This window comes from Corvus hawaiiensis, chromosome 1 (genome assembly GCF_020740725.1).
Source record: "Corvus hawaiiensis isolate bCorHaw1 chromosome 1, bCorHaw1.pri.cur, whole genome shotgun sequence".
NCBI lineage: Eukaryota > Metazoa > Chordata > Aves > Passeriformes > Corvidae > Corvus > Corvus hawaiiensis.
This window is the reverse complement of record NC_063213.1, coordinates 13,803,898-13,821,787: the sequence shown is the minus strand read 5'-3', so window position 1 is coordinate 13,821,787 and position 17,890 is coordinate 13,803,898. Positions and strand designations below refer to the sequence as shown.

At 38.4% G+C, this 17,890-nt stretch overlaps 1 protein-coding gene across 23 annotated transcripts in view; it reads right to left on the bottom strand.

Moving 5' to 3' along the window:
- Window positions 1-17,890, bottom strand: part of PARD3 (par-3 family cell polarity regulator) — a 450,644-nt gene that overhangs the window by 133,705 nt on the left and 299,049 nt on the right. For all 23 annotated transcript variants that reach the window (XM_048292146.1, XM_048292221.1, XM_048292304.1 and 20 more), the window contains 2 exons: window positions 12,976-13,203; window positions 5,404-5,620 (listed from right to left, as the gene is read on the bottom strand). In XM_048292146.1, the coding sequence (XP_048148103.1) occupies window positions 5,404-5,620; window positions 12,976-13,203 (445 nt within the window). The remainder of the gene's footprint in view (window positions 1-5,403; window positions 5,621-12,975; window positions 13,204-17,890) is intronic.

Genomic DNA, 17,890 nt, shown 5'->3' with positions numbered 1-17,890 from the left:
GCTTATAATAGCAGCAGGCAAAAACCAGAGCACAAACGGCCCCAGATTCCATTTACCTGACCAACGACCCAGCTCAGCGTTTCTGATGAAAGTCTCAGCACAAGCACTGCAAGCTGTCGGCAAGCTTCTCATATGAGCATTAGCAAACCCAGGCACAATCCAGTGTGCACACAATGACCTTCCAAATTTGAAATGATGCAGCTGACGGGTGTTTAAGCACTAACCTCCTCCTCCTTTGTGTTCCAAGACTCAAGATTTATGGTGTTTTGTTCCATGAGCACTAAAGAAAAAAAAAATTCTAACTTTCGGAATTCATTCCCGTGTTTTCCTTTAAGTCCATATATCAGTAAATGTCATTCACCAATACAAAGCCCTATTAGTCATGCTTCCACAGAAAATGGCATTATTGCTGCTTCTTAAGCTACTGAATGATAGAAATCAGACCACAGATTTAGTTTTATCAAGTTTGAGGTATTTTCCAGTCCTGCTGATTAGGATATAATTCAACAGTATTTTACACAACTCTGGCATGTTTTAGTTATTGTGCCTAGTTAAAAGTCTGAAGATTGCTATTAAATGAAAGAGAAAGAAGGCTATTACTAAATCAGTGGTGTAGCCTTTGTGAGTTGCTTTTCATCTCCTCACAGACATTACAATGAGAAAACTTAAATGAAAACCAGAATAAGCAATACAAGGAAGTCATGTAACAAGCAACAGTAATCCATGTAGGTTATTCTCCCAAATGCCTAGTCAGTGGTCTCAGATGGCTAATGTGGTTAAAATGTATAATTCAGAGCTACAAATAGTATGTTTATGAATCTGGACATGTCCAGTGCACCTTGGAAACAGCTGTGTGGGAGAAAAAAATAGCCAGCAGTATATCTGATTTCAGCTAAACAAGGTTGCAAACAGAATTATCTACTTCCTCTCACAGAACTGGAAGATACAACACTGCAAGGCTGCCAGTAATCATTTTAAACGTAATTAAATCTAATTAGGATTAGATTTTAATGGTAATCTGGGGATATTACATTTGCATTGGTTATTCAGTGCATTGATTTACCCACCTATATGCTACAACACTTAAAATGGGAATTAAGGATCACCTACCATATGTTATGACTTTACATCTCCATCAACATTACAGGCCACATCTTAACATACACAATCTCCAATACAAAAGACATCTATGCACATGATTAATTTTGAGCATACTTTCTTGTTCTGTGAAGTTCAATACCCAGTGCTTCTCCATTGAGAAGTCATGTTTATGTGGGACTCAGGTATTAATTCCTAGAGCAGAAAATGTATTTATTTCATATAACATGAAATCCACAGATGCTTCAAATTACATTACATCTACTCCATAAATAACCTCCAAAACCAAAGCAGATATTTCTTGCTTAAGCTCCAGGTTAAGATACAAGTCATATTCCCCATCTTTTGTTCTCATCAGCTGTTTCCTACATAAATCTAAACATACCATAAGAATTTTCAAAGCCATTTTTCTCTGATCATATCAAGGGTCACTTGTTTCAGTAGGCTTGGGTATTTTTATCAGGCAGTGAATGACTGTCCCTAGATATTTTCAACAAGACATGACTAGCTATCTTGGCCTTCCTACTATTCCCTTTCCTGCCCTTGGAAACCCAGAGCTGCTTCTTTCTCCTCATTATTCTCAGCATCTTGGAGGTTCATTTTCTCCTAAAGATGTTATTCCTCAGCATATCCTTTGCTGAGACTGACCACTTGCTGAACATATTTTATTTCACCAGTCCAGTCCCCCATCTAACAATTATATCCAAGCTTGTACACTGGGAAGAAGCATGAATTAAGTGCAGGGACTGTAAGTGATCAGCAGCACCAGAGCAGATGTGTCATTTCATCATCTTCCAAAACCTTCAAATATAACATCTCAAATCTTCCTCTCCCATATCCTGAGGGCATCCACTTTCATAAAAATACTCTGTACATGACAGGGGCAAAAGGAAGGGGAAAAAAGACACCCTATACCATTTTTCTCTCTCAGGAGAGGAATGTCAAAGAATCACACAACACCGAAAACCATTAAATTAATGTACATCTACCAGCACTAATTACAGGCACACTCTTTGAAACTGTAAAGACTCTTCCTTAAGGCAGCACTACAACGGCTTCTTCAACTACTGATTGTTTTTGTCAGGCTAATTTTTATGAAGAAACAAAATCTCTACTTACAAATAAACAAACTCAGACTCAAAATGAGTAAACATATTTCATATTGCATTTGGAGAAGCATACAGATTTTTATCAACTTCTGATGTCAAAACATATATGCACTGAAGGCTTCTCAGCAGTGAAACAAAAAGCTAGCAGAACTTCCTATCAGCTTCCCAAAACCTATTTGGTCAGGTGGCAGTGGCCATCCAGGCACCCTCTAACTGGAGAAGGAGGAACTGCATAGCATCTCACAGGCCACAGGATTTGGTACATGATCCTCTTGAAAAGCTAAAATGAGAATGATCCAACTACTCAGATAAAACAAACACATTCAGGTGTAAGCAAAGCACTGCAGCACCTGCCTCTCCTCCAACAGACCAATATTTCTGCTCAACACTTTTCTAGGCTAACTGCTGTCCTATTTTCATCTGTGAAGAGACTTCTCAGCCAAATTACATAATTAAATAATCTGTTGTGCCCTGAAATGTCAATTTGAAAAAAGAAATACACACATGCTCACACAGGTTTATTTCAGTTAGAAGGGTGAACTTCCAACCTGTCCACAGCCCAATGTCGGCAAAGGTCCTCAGGAAATAATGGGAGCTGTGTGGGTCAGAGTCACACAGTTTTGTAGTTTTCAGTTTGCAGTTCTCCTCCAAGGTTATGTCAATCCTCTTTACTATGCTTGATACAAGCAGTAAAACAATGGAGGTGTTTAGAAGATTTACTTATGATTTTAACTTCTTTTCTGAATCATCCAGGGATTTCTTGGAAATGATGACTAGATACTGAAGGATAAAGGTAACACAGGGTTCTCTAGTGAGACTTTCCATCTCACAGCAGAGTTTAATGAAGATTCCAGTGGCAAATCCTAAGATTTCAACTGAATGCAAGGAGACTTATTTTCATACATCACACAGACTCTACTTTATGAGCTGCCAGTTTGCATATAGGCAACTAAAAGCCCTTTGGCTAAATACAGACATTGGAATAAAGTGTCAGTTAATAGCAATTTCATCCCACAAGTGTTTTTGCCCATACAGCCTAATGAAGAAAGATTATTTTAAGATTAGAGCACTGAAAAGGAAGAAAAAAGTGAAAAAGGGGAAAAGAAAAAGAACGACAAAGAAATCACAATGTTGCACGGAACTAAAACATCCAATTACACTTTGATCCTGGTTTGAATTTTAAATGTTACTGTCATCATTATTTTCTATCACACAACTTCTTTCAGTGATTACTTGATATCTATGATATATGTCAAATGTACAGAAAAACAAAGCGTGTTATAGGTAGAAGTAGTAGCTTATCTTGCAGACATTACAAAGCCCATCTCTCAAACATTATTGAGAAGCCTGTCAACAAAGCAAATCAAGCACCAAATGGAAATGAGGCATAATGCTTAATTCTCTCAATCAGCATTTTCTTGCTTGCCAGGAACACCTCTCTTGTGTGGGCTGACAAGGTGCAAGCTTATTTACAGATTCAGGAGCAGTCAGCTATATCCAGATAGCGCTGCTCTCACATTAATTAAGAGGAGACTGAAAAGTAAAGTTCACCCAGAAATGGTAGTGAGGGAAAAAAACCTCAAGAAAATGTTGACTGTTATGAAGAGCAAACAACAAAGCCTTGGATCACCCTATTAGTCAAATTAGTTTTGTTTCCAGATTAGAGATTTCAGAAGTGCTATATCAAGAAAACAGAAAAGGTTACATTGTCTGGACCACGGAGCTGCCTAAGATTTCTAGATGCTGTAAACACTTTTTGACTGAACTCACAAGACAACACTCAAGGTATCCAATACACTACCACTTAGAGCCCATAGAATTTATCATGAATATTGTGCTTCAATTTTACCTGCCATTTCTGCTGTATAAAAAGGATGGAGTGTAGAAAAGAATCAGTCAGCATTTCACACCTCCTGCCTTCCACACTCTCCCAGAGTGGGGTGCAATGCTCTGCTCCAGGCTTGAATTGAGGCAGCCAAATGTCCAGAAGATGAGGGCATCCCCATGGGTCTCACAGGGTCCAGGCTGAAGGACTCTCTTCCTACCTGACATGTGGGACCATTTCCTATGACCCTCTGGTGTTCTATGGCACACACTGTCTAACAGGCTGGTATTATTTAATGTTTTCTTAAAGCAGCTTTCAAACTTTCAAAACAGTATTTTCTAATTAACTACTTTTTTTTTCCTTAATTAACCAGTTTTTCTACTTACTACTCTTGTAATATGATTCTTAGTCACAGAACAATTCTCAAGAACGTGTGCAGTTACAACACAAGTTCAACTAATATTTTATAGGATAAAGAAAGTAATGGGATGAAAGTTAAATGAAGCTCTCCTTACACACTTTCAGAGCAGAATCATTAATAAATATTTAAAATAATACCGGTACCTCACTTTAAATAACAAAACAAACACTGCCTTAATATTGATTTTTCTTTGAAATATATTTATTTACTCTAGCTAGCTAAAAGAAGGACTGATTTTCTTGCTCTCTCACCTCTTCCCACAAGTGATCAAAGATATTTATCATGTTTCAACATTTACCCACAACAGCAGGGTGTACCTCAGCAGTCTGCTCCTTTCAGATCACTTATGTCTGCTGGAGAGATGACTGCTTTAAAAAGAACTCAGAGTTTGGTAAAAATCAAGTCTTTCACTGACCCATTCTCTATGGGTTCTCAGAGCACACAGCCTTACTTAGATCCTGTTTTCCTTGAGAAAAGCATGCTGTTTTTCAATCTCAAACTGATTCATCTCTTTCACATCATGCCTCCATGATACCAATAGTCTTAATAGCAAAGCAAAGAAAACCATTCATTTACCAACACATAAGCTTTGGGTACAGTAATAAAGAAGAAAAATAAAACAAAATCCCAATTGTTTTGACTTGTCAAAGGATATGTGCATGACTTAGACATCACAAAAAACTGTTTCCAAAACCAAGCAGTCTGTGTCTTAAAACTACTTTCTCCTTTGCCTTTCCTTTCCTTTGGCCTGCCAGCCATCTCCTTGTCTTCCATTCTGAGCTGCTTCCCTTCCATGACACCACCCATGGGCTCAAAAATTGAGAGATCAGCCTATATACATCAGGTATGGATTTGCATAGTAAAATATAGCTTCAGCAAGAATTCACAATATAATGAATAATTAGAAAAAGTTCTTTTTATAATTCTACATTTGATTGCAAAGTACCTACCTGAACATGTCTCCTAAGCCTTTCAGCATTCCTTTCTTTGCCTTAATTTTATCCTTCTCTTTATCTCGATCTTTCTTCTTTTCCTTTCCAGTTTTTTTTCTGTCACCTTTATCTTGGCTTCCATTCATGTGTCTCTCTAATGAGTGGGATGGCTGGTCACTTGCTGTGGACACAGATTCTCTACCAGATCTTGAGCTCTCCTCTGTGTCTTCCTCCACTGAAAGCACATATTAAGAAACATCACTTACATAAGAACAAAGAACAAGGGCAGACTTTTTGGTGTATTTCACAATGTATTTTGAAGCAGGATATATGCAAAACCACAAAAAACTCTTTTTCTTTTTTTTTTTTTTAATCAGTATCTGCTCACATAGGGTTTTCCAAGAGTGTTCATTAGAACTATTAAACTCATAAAAGCAAGGAATTCACCTTTGCAGACCATTCTGCAAAACACAATTCATACTTTATGGGTACTCTGGATAATGTATGGATTAATAAAGAGGATTAGCAAAGTGATGTTAATTGGCCCATTTTGTTTCAGTATCTAAATCAGTTGAGGAGAGATTTAGAAATAACTGCAAGAAGAAACAACAGCAGTGCAGCATGCCTTGTCCATAAATTCTTAGTAATATTCTCATAAAAACATGAAAGTCATTAGGGAGTGTTAACCCTCAACACAAGCCATAATAGACTTTTTCTTCTTCTGCAAGTAATGTAATAGTTTTGTTATGCTTCTTCATTTCCTGGAGCCATTTGGAATACATCATGCATTATGATTGTTATTTTTGGTGTTATTCTTGGTTGATATGGGGCAGCCTGGGAGGTTCAGGTGGGGAGATTTCATCCAGTGAAACAAGTAAAATCCTTTAAGGGCAGATAACATGTTCCTTCTCTGTTTCTAATCCAAGATCAGGAGTCCTAAAGTACACCCAAGGTTAGATTTAACAGACGACATGTATTTCAGAAAGTTTGAAAGAAAAACGACTAAAAGAAAAAAATCCACTGAAAACCTGAAAACTGCTTCAGTAGTTTAGTAAGAAAGAAATAAAACACTTCAAGCTGGTAGGTCAGAATCCTGCACTGCATGGCTAGTGAAGCTGTGACTTTTTATGAGCTCTAACATTTTATATCAACACATTTAAGTAAGGGCTCCAACCATCTCCCAGCTTTCCAACAGACTGCACAAAGCAGCAATTAGGATCACAGATGCATACTTAGTATTGCCTCCTGTAGTTCCAATGAATACAAAGGCTCCAAACAACTTTTGGCAGTAGAATTTCAAAAATACAGTCTTGCTTTATATATACAGAGTCTATAGAAAAGGAAAAAAAAGCTTTTGTACTCAAGAAGATTTGGAAATCATGATGGCTTTTAGAAGGAAAAACAATGGGTTTTTAGTTTTACCTATGTTTACTACTTCTTAGTATTCTGCTAATATTGCTCAAGACCTCAGCAGCTCTTCTACAGCCAATAGAAGAGTATAATTCTTTAGAAATTTCTCATAGACTACTGTAGAATATAAACTTGCTTCTCTTAGTCATCATTCATCTTCACCTTACAAGTAAATCATTGAACCTGAAAAGTCTACAAATCACTGACTGAAAGCCATTCAATATCATCTCTTCTCTCTCTCAGACACTTGCTTGCAAAATACTCTTTATTCATTAACATTACAATCCATAAACCTGTCCAATAGACTTTGTACCTATTCACCAAGCATCAAGTTTTCTATAAATATTCTCCAGCCCTGGATGATGACATAAACATATTTCAAGAAAAATATATCATGTCAGATACATCTCAGTATTAATAACTATTTTTGAATCTTAACTAGTACTCTGAACTACAAACCACCAAGAAAATACTAAAAAAAAAAAAGAAAAAAAGAAGGAAAACAGAGGCCAGGCCTTGGCATTTAATTCACGACTGCTTTGAGTAAAGCAGATGATACACCTTCTCAACTGCAGACACAGTTTTAATATTCATGTAGTTGTATTTTAGGAAACTAATAGGTCCTACACGTGCCTCTGTACTAGCTGTTCTTGTATTTTTTTTGGTCACAGCATTTCTTAATCAGTGTCTGCAATGATATTTAGTTATTATTAAAAGAATTGTGGAAAAACACTTTGGAATAGAGATGTTAATTTTTTACATGTTAATTTATAGCTACAATCTGTTCCAACTAGACATTTAAAAGATTGTACTTGCAAACGAATATAATTAGTAAAAAAAAAAAGTGTATGAAATTTCTGACAAATTTTGAAGTCAACTACTGCTAGAATTTGGAAGATGAATCAGTTTTGACCTATGTTTGTTCATACTCATGCAACAATACATTAAATAAATCGTAAGTATGTATTGTTTCCTGTGCTATGCTGAGTTGCAGAACAACTTGTCATAACAGTGCTGTGCTTCAGGAAGGGTACTCCCCAATTTGGTGCTCCTGCTGAGACTCTCCAAAACACATGCTGCTCCATCACTCCCCCTCCCTCCCCCTTCCCCCTGCAGCAGGATGGAGAGGACAGCTGGAGGCACAAAAGGTAAGGATCATGGGTTGAGATGAGAACAGTTTACTGGAAACAGCAATGAGGTAAGCAAACCAACTCCCGTGGTGCCATCCAACTAGCACGCTGTCCCACACCGGGCAATCTTCTGCCTGCTCCGAACCGATCGCGGCGCAGGAGGGCAGGGAAGCACCCGCTGGGGTTTGCCTTGCCCACCGATGGCATGGGTGTGTGAAGGAGGTAGGAAAGAAGCGGAGGGACTTCTTCATGAGGGGAGGGGGTTCATTGGAGAGAAAAACCCACAGAGAAAGCCAAAGAAACGTGGCTTGCAGGGGGTCTTGTACCCCCACAATATGGGCGTGGAAAACATAGGGTAACCAATGGAACATCAGCCAGGGGGTGTTACCAAGGCGGGGAGAAGGAATCACAGCAAATGGGAGAAGGGGTAGGCTAGGAGGAATAACGAGGACCAATTAACTACTGAGGAACATAGAACTCTCTGGAAAGACAACCCAATGTGAGAAATAAGGGGAGGGGAGGGGAGGGGAGGGGAGGGGAGGGGAGGGGAGGGCTGCAGCCAATGGTAAGGCACGGATTTATATATTTTTCACAGCCTTTTGAATGCCCGAGGCCTTTGGGCTGTGAAAGCATCAAACCAATGGACCTTTTGGTCCACTTGATTTGGCTGATCATGGCTCACTGCAACAACCAACAGTAACAGCAACACTACTAATAAAAGAGCACACAAGGAAAGAATGATTGGCACGCAAGTTCTCACCCCCAACAACACCCGACCGCTACCTCCACCATCCTACAGGACCTGGCAGGGACCCCTGGAAAATGATGTGAAGTGGTATGGAATAGCCTCTGGGTCCTGGCCATGCCGCCTCCTGGCTACTGCAAAAGTCCAGAACCAGGACACAAAGCTTTCACTTATTACTTATTTTGCACATTCTATGAAGAACGTTGTCTCCTTTCTTCATTTGTGCTGCAATTAATATTGTCTATCGTACACAGTTTGCTTGCAATTAACTCAGTAGCTTAGACTGAGGCCTGTGAACTGGGATGCCTGTTCTCCTGCAGTCAACACTGAACTCTCTACTGGACTCAATAGATTTCCAGTTTTCTTAAAAGCACCCAACATGAAGAAGCTTGTTTCACTTTTATGCAGCACAGTCATCCTGCAATTAACATACACATAATTACTAGTGTTTAGAACAAATGCAAATGCTGCTCAATTAAAATTCCAACCCAGGCTACAAATGAAACTTCTAATTTTTGTTATGTTGCAGTAATGACATTAGGTTACTGCGAAACACAGGATGTATTTGTTTTGGTGCTGTTATTTCCTTTTTTTCCTGCAACCTCCTGCCTCCCCATTCAGGATGTTGAAGCCAAAAAATTAAATTGGAGTATACTTTAAACATCAATTAAACTGAACACTAGTGTCATTTCATGAACCACACTGTGCTACGGAGAACTACACAAACAGGTATTATGAAGCTATTCTCCTAATTAGCCTATAAAATGGAAAAGATGCACATGAGGAATCAAAGCTACTTAATGTGAAACTATTTTGCCACTAAGCTTCTAGGCCTCTTATTGTGATATTTAATACAGTCCTAGATTCCAGCAATTAAGATTCAGCAAAAGATTAGAAAGCTTTGTCGATCTCTCCCAATCAAAATGCCTTGTTCTTCTTCATGACACTAAAGATAAACATTTTGCTTCTAGTCAGCTATTTCGAGTATTAATGAAAAAACAAAAACAAAAACACAAAACAAACAAACAAAAAAAACAAAAAAAAAAAAAAAGAAAAAAGAAAAAAAAAAGAAATAAAAAGAAAAAATAAACCAGGAAAAATTATCTGTAAAAGCTGAACACCCACACCTCTTTCCACAAATGTTCCTTCTTTACAGCCATTAAAACTCACACACATCTTCTCAAATACTTAAAATGTTACCTCAGAACCAGTCAGTGCCATCTGAGTTTAATCCAACATTTAGTAATTTAATAGCACGTTGTTCCAAGGACATTTAGAAGAGTCAGCCCCTTTATCACATATGCTACCTATATTTTTTATGGCTTTTGTATATGGAATGATGACATGTTAGGAATTCCTCTATACAATATTTTGCAGTGCTATTATTTGTCTGGAAGACAAACACTTCTAGCACTGAAAAACTTGGAGAAAGGCAAAAAATTTCAAGGAAGACAAATGGATCCAACCTCAAGGGCATCAGCAAACTGACCACCAGCATGTTTGCCTGGGTTTTATAATGAGAGAAAGCCACATTCTAATTTCAAACAATTATGGAATAATTAAATACAATTTTTAAAACCTTAGGCAATGTCGTTATGGCAGCAGTGAGGCATTAGTTACGTTAGGACCAGATTGTTAAACTCCTACATATTCGTATGTGCCCAAACTTTGTCCAGCTGAAGACACCATTTGGTAAGTTCTCTGGAACCTAAGGCCATATAGAATTTACACAAAGTGGAGCAGACTGCAGTGCTTTGAGTTTTAATGTAGATTCAGACAGGTTTTCAGCAAGACAGGCAACATAGGGCTGGGACAGCTCTTAAGCTCCCACAGTCACCATGAGAAGCAAAAGTCCTCAAGGACTGAATTCTGTCCAATCAACTTATATTTGCTTTGCTACTCATCTGCTTCTGTGAACCTGGCACTTCAAATTTCTGGAATACTTGTTAGATGTTTCATCACTATGTGTGGAAGCTATTAGAACACAACTCAACAGAATGCATAGTTCTACACGTATAGCTTGGTCACACTTTGTTCAGCCCTTCTTTACCATGTGGGATCTGACAATAGCCTTGCTCTTGTTCTCTCATGGCATGAGATGGATCTTGGTTTACTGGTGCAAGACAATTTCATCCAAACAGAGATGAGGTCAAAGACTCACCCCATGACATTCTGATTTCAGCCAGAAGGCTTTGTCTGGTTCCTGCTTGTGCTGGTTTTGGCTGGCGTAGGGTTATTTTTCTTCACAGTGGCTGGCATGGGGCTGTGTTTTGGATTTGTGCTGAACACTGGGTTGACAACATAGAAATGGTTTTTGTTATTGCTGAGCAAGGCTTACACACAGACAAGGGATTTTCTGCCTTTTTTTGTACCAGCCACGGTGGTGAGGACGTTGAGGATGTATGGGAGGTTGGGAGGAGACACAGCCAGGACAGGTGATCCCAACTGATCAAAGGGATATTCCAGACCACAGGCATCATGCTCAATATATTAAGTTGGGGGTGGAAGGAGGAAGTGGGGGACATTTGGAGTGATGGTGTTTGTCTTCCCAAGTAACAGTTACACATGATGGGCCCAGTTCTCCTGGGGATGGCTGAACACCTGCCCACCCACGGGTAGCAGTGAATTAATTCTTTGTTTTGCTTTGCTTGTGTGTATGCCTCTTGCTTTCCCTATGAAGCTGCCTATATCTCAATCCATGAGTTTTCCAGCAAAATTTTACCCTTCCAATTCTTTCCCCAGTCCCACTGGCGGGGGAGTGAGCAAGTGGCTGCCTGGGGCTTGGCTGCTGCAGGGGTTAAGCCACAACACCACTGCTCCAACATGAAGGATTCCGAAGGGCTCCAAATACTTCCTTGCTACTCTCTATGCATTGCATCAACAAGCTCAAAACCCCTTATCAGAATCTCATAAACCTATACTCACCTTGAAAGTGCTTCATGACAACAGTTTTGCTATATTTTTGATCAATTGAAGTTAAACCATCTGTAACTTCTGGATAAACCTTGGATATCTGAAGTCTCAAAACAGGATATTACTATCAGTGGGCTCACACCAAACAAGGCCTTCTATAAAACCATGGTCTTATGTCCCAAAAAGACCACAGGCCTGCAGTTGGTAAGAATGAGCAGGATCATTACACATATTCTCATACCTATTTTTCTACTGGCCAGAAATAGATTGACAGACAGCAGCACCACACCAGAATTTAGCCTCACTGCTGTGTGAAATTGTTAGATGCTGGAAAAACAAAGCAGAAAACTGAATGGCAAAATGACCTCCTTTTCAGCCTCAGAACACTTTTAGAAAGAGGCAGGTAATTTAAAAAAAAAAAAAAAGACAGGAGTTTTTAAAAAAAAAATAAAAGAGTGACTACAGAAGTAACTTATAAAAGAGTATTAGGGAATGATGCTTATGAAACAGAATTTCTGAAACTAAAAAACTTTAAGAAGAGAAGAGAGTGAAAAATTCCTTTTCAAGCCTTCATTATGCATTCAGGCTAAATACTTTACTACTTCAACCTTCCCATCATCTTCATTCATAAACTTCTAACTAGCTGCAGGTTGATTAAAAAAAAATTCTGCTGGTGTGTGACAAGTTGAAAGTAGTACAACATGAAGGTTAAAAATTCAATGATTTTAATACAACCCCTGATTGAGGTAATTTACCATTCATACTATTTTCATTCAATATGAGTTGTCATTTTACCAGCCCATTCTTACATAGTTCAATAATGATAAGGTTATCTTTGAAGTGATTCTTTTATGTTAATGACATTCTCCACATGTTGGGTCATACTTCGGGTTAAAGAACTGAAAATGTAAATGAATGCCCATTAGGGTGGGTAATAGCTGATCATTAACTTTACATTTTATTAGATCTGCCAGCCTCACTCACTCTAATTAAAGGATAGTGATTTCTTTTTGTCCCCCCAACATTACAAATGTATTTTTTCAAAGTTAGATGCATATATTTTTGTAACATAAATTTAGTGGGTTTGTCTTTCTGCCTAAATTTTTTTCTCTAGTTTACATTAGTACATTAATTAGCCATCTTACAGAAAATTTTCACAGTAATTTAAGTAAACACATTCCCAATAATCTTATTCTCTTATTTTAGAAAGGAAAAAAGCTGCAGAGTGTGGCAATCTGTTAAAGCAAATGAAGTGAAAAAGCCTAAAAAATATTGAATAAGTTAGTTCTATTCTTTTAAAATTCTAAAATTACGTTCTACTACTTTAATCACTTTCTAATAGAATTAACCTATGCTATTAACATTCATTATGTAAAACAATAGTTTACTTACAAGTTTCCATGCCTTCATCATCATCATCTGCTACAGGTTTATCATATGATTTGTCTATGGCAGCTCTGAAGCTTTCGTTGCAGCCTCGTCCTCGGATAATTCGTGGGCGCGGGCGGTGGAAAGGAATGTCACCATTCAGAGTCACCTCAGCAACGGCTGTCTGCAGGCTTTCCAACGAGCTGGATTTCTTCAGACCTAATGAAGGCCCCACATCTCTGGTTGGGGAACCTTAGTGATTTAAGGGGGGGAAAAAAGTAATTAGAATTAGTATTGAGAACAGCATGCTTGATTATGCATATCCATCCTGAAAGTCTTTGGGGACACACTTAACATTATTCACATCATCTCTCAATAATCTGTAGGGAATTCTCCACAGATTTGTTGGTCTCAGAAGCAAATGAGTATGTCAAGTCACAGTCAACGAAACCGACAATGTTAGCAATGTCTGGCTTTTCAAATCAGTGAAGAGAGACCAACATCCATTACTATTATTTTACACTATTTAAATGACAAAGAAATCATGGGGCTTTAAAAACTTAGCTCATAAAACCAGCACAGATCCACATCTAATGGCATCTAGCAAAACTATTAACTATTATTGGTTTGAGCAGAAAATTTCGTCTGTACTAGCAACTGATGAACAGAGAGCAGATTACAGGCATGAGTCCTACTGTGTTTAGAGTAACAGTCTTGCAAAGTAGTCTGACCTCTGGCTTCAAGGAACATGCTGTTTGTTTGAGTTTTAAAGACTTGCATCAAATTGCTAACAATTTCATAATTAAATGCTTCTGAGAAGTATCAGCTGACTTGCTCAGATTTTGTGAAATTGCTTAACAATAATCCGTGCAAAGGACCCAATAAAATGGGCAATACCAGTTACCCAGTTGGAAAATAAACACACTCCTGGCAGTCATGAGGAGTGACTGTTTGGGCACTACTACAGCTGGGGCTGAGGGCAGCTCTTGTCACTGCAGCATGTCCAGAGGTGTGCCAAGGAAGCCCCAGGCAGTGTTTCGCAAAAGCCTTTCTCCAACTGGACTTTCCTTCACAGGTTTGTGGACTAAATGTAGAGCCTTTGATCTTAGATACACATTCACATTGCAAGTCACCTCACAATTGCACAATTAGGTCTCATACTAAAGTTAAAACTGGGAAGAATCTTTCAGGGGGAAAAAAAATCACTACATTTATTTGAAGTGATCTTATTCAAAAGTGCAAGTACAGTCTTAGCTAGATTTTCCATGGGACTGGAAAGCAAGATGAGGTGGGACAATATCATCACAGCTACATTTCCTGAAATTATGAGACTAGAGCCCTCACCTATAATATGAAATTCTCACTTTTTCTCTACCCAAAGCGAACACAAAACAGAATTTTTGTGGCACCACAGCAGTCCCAGGTGGTGGGCCGTTACCCACTTTACATCAGTATCCTTATCTGACAAATAAATTTCACAGCCAGCTACCACTGAGAGCTAGAGCCAAGGCCTGAATCCCCAGGAATACCAAACCTATGAACAGTGCATTAGTAAGCACAGGTGTGAATAAAGGTGTAATAAAGGAAAATTACCTCTTTTAAGTGTTTATCTCAGAATAATATGAAGTTCTGAAGATAATCCCTATTCTGGTAGATATTAGGTTAGAGAGGAGAGACAGCATCTGTCACTGCTCTTTATGTGAGGTATGTAAAGTTACCTTAAATTGGGGAAATCTGCTACTACTGCACTACTAAAACTATTTAGTATGAGTTGGGGAGGAAAGGGCGTTGTGTGTCCCACAGAAGAGATGCTGAATAGCAGCATGGCAAGTTTTCTCCATGTCATTTGTTACCTTGGTATGAGATGGAGCAATGCAGTGAATGCTTTCACTTTCTATTCAGCTATTGAAAGTCTGAGCAATTACATTAAACTGAAATCCCTCAGATCAAATAAATTCAAACAGCAGCTATCAAAGCATTCCCCTTCAGCTGCCCTACTGATAAGACTAATTTGTGAACAGAAACAAACCAAAAATCTTCCCTCACAGGTCTACACAATTCCTACAGTTTGGTTCCCCCAGCAGTCCACAGTCCTGTTGCTTGGACCCTTGGTCAGAAATTAATGCACCTCTACAAATGAGAAATTTTATCTTCATGAACTCCCTACTCCTAGAAGAAGCCACCCTCTCACACACAGCGTGTACTTGTTGGAGGGCTGAGGCTCATGAGCATGGTGGGGGCAGAGCACAGGGCCAGCTGGGACCAGGGAGGGTTGGTGGCTTCCCAGCTGTGCAAACAAGCTGCAGTCTGGAATCACCAAACTTCTGAACATGGGCCGAAGTCTAAAGCGAAGGTTTTACATGACATTCTCTCTGCCAAGTAAAAGCACTCCAATGAAGACAGTGCCCTTTAAAACTGTCCACTTTCTAGTCCATGTTAAAATCTGCTATTCCTCCACTAATGCCTGCAGTACAAAAGAAATGGGACTTCATTTTGCTTTTTACTTTTCAAGATTGTATTTTTTTTTAATTGTCTATGAAACAGAAAAAAAATGAATGCAACATTTTGGAGGAAAAAAAGAGGAAATGGGACAATCATATATGAGCCAGCTGTTTGACAGCTCCAATTTCATATACAAAAGGAACGGGTGTCCTCTTACATGGCAACTTACTGTAAACTTCCTTATTCCACATTCTGCTTTGCAACCTTCCAAATGAAATGCTCATATATCTTTTCATAATTTTGTAATGAATGGCTCTTTCTGTAAACAGTAATTATAAAGACGGCATTTATGTGCCCATTTGTGTTCATAAAGAACATTAAAAAAAGTTCCATTTCCTGACACCCAATACAGACCTTTGTGAGAACTGTATTTATGTAAGTTGTGTTTTCCCAAAGGATATCCCATCTGGGATATGACCTAATGTTGAGTATTGTAAAACTAATAATGGATTACAGAAATGATAAGAATATTTATTGAACTTGGGTGGCCATGAACACAAATGTGAACAGGTTGTAGAATCTGAAATGGGGCAATCTCCTTTCACAAGCAATTTAAGCAGTGTGATCATAAAGCTATGCATATTTTAATACCTTCACTATCTTCTATGGCTACTTCATAGCAAGTCTACTATTCTCAAAATATACAGTTAGGTGTCCCTGTAAACTGAGTGTGTTAAGAATTTATTAATAGAATTCACCAGCCAGAAAGTGAGTTGTTTACTTATAGCCTGGTAAAAAACAGCAAACTTTCTTTAAAATGGATTCTGTTTAAAATTTATGAGTCACATCAAAACGCTGTTTTCTAAATACAAAAATGTCAGCATTTTCTTCCAGCCTTTACAGCACTGGTGGTAATCATCAGAAGCGTTATCTCCTCAGAATGAGTTCTACTTCTATTTTGACACCAGAATTTAAAGTAGAAAAAAAAAGGAGAGGAAAAGACACATCTACCTAAAGCATATTTATATGACTAAGGATGAAAGGGATTCTTCTATCATTTTTAAAATTTGAAGTTTATCAAAATCTCCCTTTCCAATGATTTTCTTAACAAATATCCTTTGAGGTAGATTCATCCCTCTGTACCCCAGCAGTCCTCCTGCCGTGACCGCCAAGATCCTCCTCACATGCTCAGCACGCCATCCATCTCCCAAGGGCTTTGTGACAAGCCAAGCACAGCCCCCGCCCACCACACATGCACCTCCACTCCCTGTGTGCCCAGCTGGCCAGCCCTCGGGGACAAGGGCCAAGCCTTGCCCACCCAGCCATGCAGCCACCTCCTGCTCGTGCATGAGCGCGTGGGCAGCACGCAGCGGCTCTCCCACGCACAGACACATAACCTCGCAGCACAGAGGATCCAACGAGACATTGAATACATGGACATCACTTGAAGCCTGTGTGCTGCTCCCTATCCCATGTCCTTTGTTCCTCCCTTGTGCTGACACTGTTTAACAACTCATTGTGCCTCCACTTACCTCACTCTATGTGAATTATTTATACAGTGACAAAAATCCACTTGGGCAATTTGCAAAGGCAAAAGCACATGGTGTCAAAGGATCTATGATGCTTCATCCAGTGACTAATCTTAGTTTATAAAGCAAATTTTTCATAAGCACATTCTTTTAAATCATTTAAAATGACAAATTTTTTTTCTTTCTGAAACATTATTTTATGAGCTGTCAAGTCAAATGCTACCTGCAACTGATGCCAAAAACTTCTCTGGATTTCATTAAACCAGTTTTGCAAAGGCATAAAGTCTACTTTTTAAACACTTTCTTGAAGGACATTATCAGCGAGTCTATTTACTTAGTAACATCTGCTTCCATTACATTTGATACATTTTTCCATTTCTAGTTCAGTTCAGACACTAAGAGATTAACACATCATCTGGGTAAGGCAGGGGAGGAATAAAGCAAGAAAGTGCATCAAAACCAGTTTCATTTTCATTCCATTTAATAAAAGTTTAATTAAAGAGCATTGTGTAAAAATAAATCAATAAATAATTTAAATAAAGGTTATTTGATTTTTTTCTTTTTCATTTTCATGACATGCACATGGAAAAATAACCACCTAGAGCTATAGTATGCCTGAGACTCTATAAATGAGCCATGCTCAATTGCTACTGAATATACTTCTAACCTCTAGGATGAACTGTAAACACTGTAAGGATTAGGTACTTCAAGTGAACTATAGAAAGAAAAATAATTTAAAAACCATTACTGTAACTAGGTCTGGAGAGTTCTGTGCTCTCCTTTTCAGCCAATACTATTAAATCCAACTGTGACAGTAACAGAGTTTGTTTTTATCTTTTCTAAAGTAAATATATGTTGAAGTTTTCTGGCTTCTAGAGTTCATTAAAGCATAGTTCACCACACATTTGAAGCTTTTTTTTTCCTTAGAACCAGACAATTTTTAAGCCAAACTACAGTAAGTGGTTTGT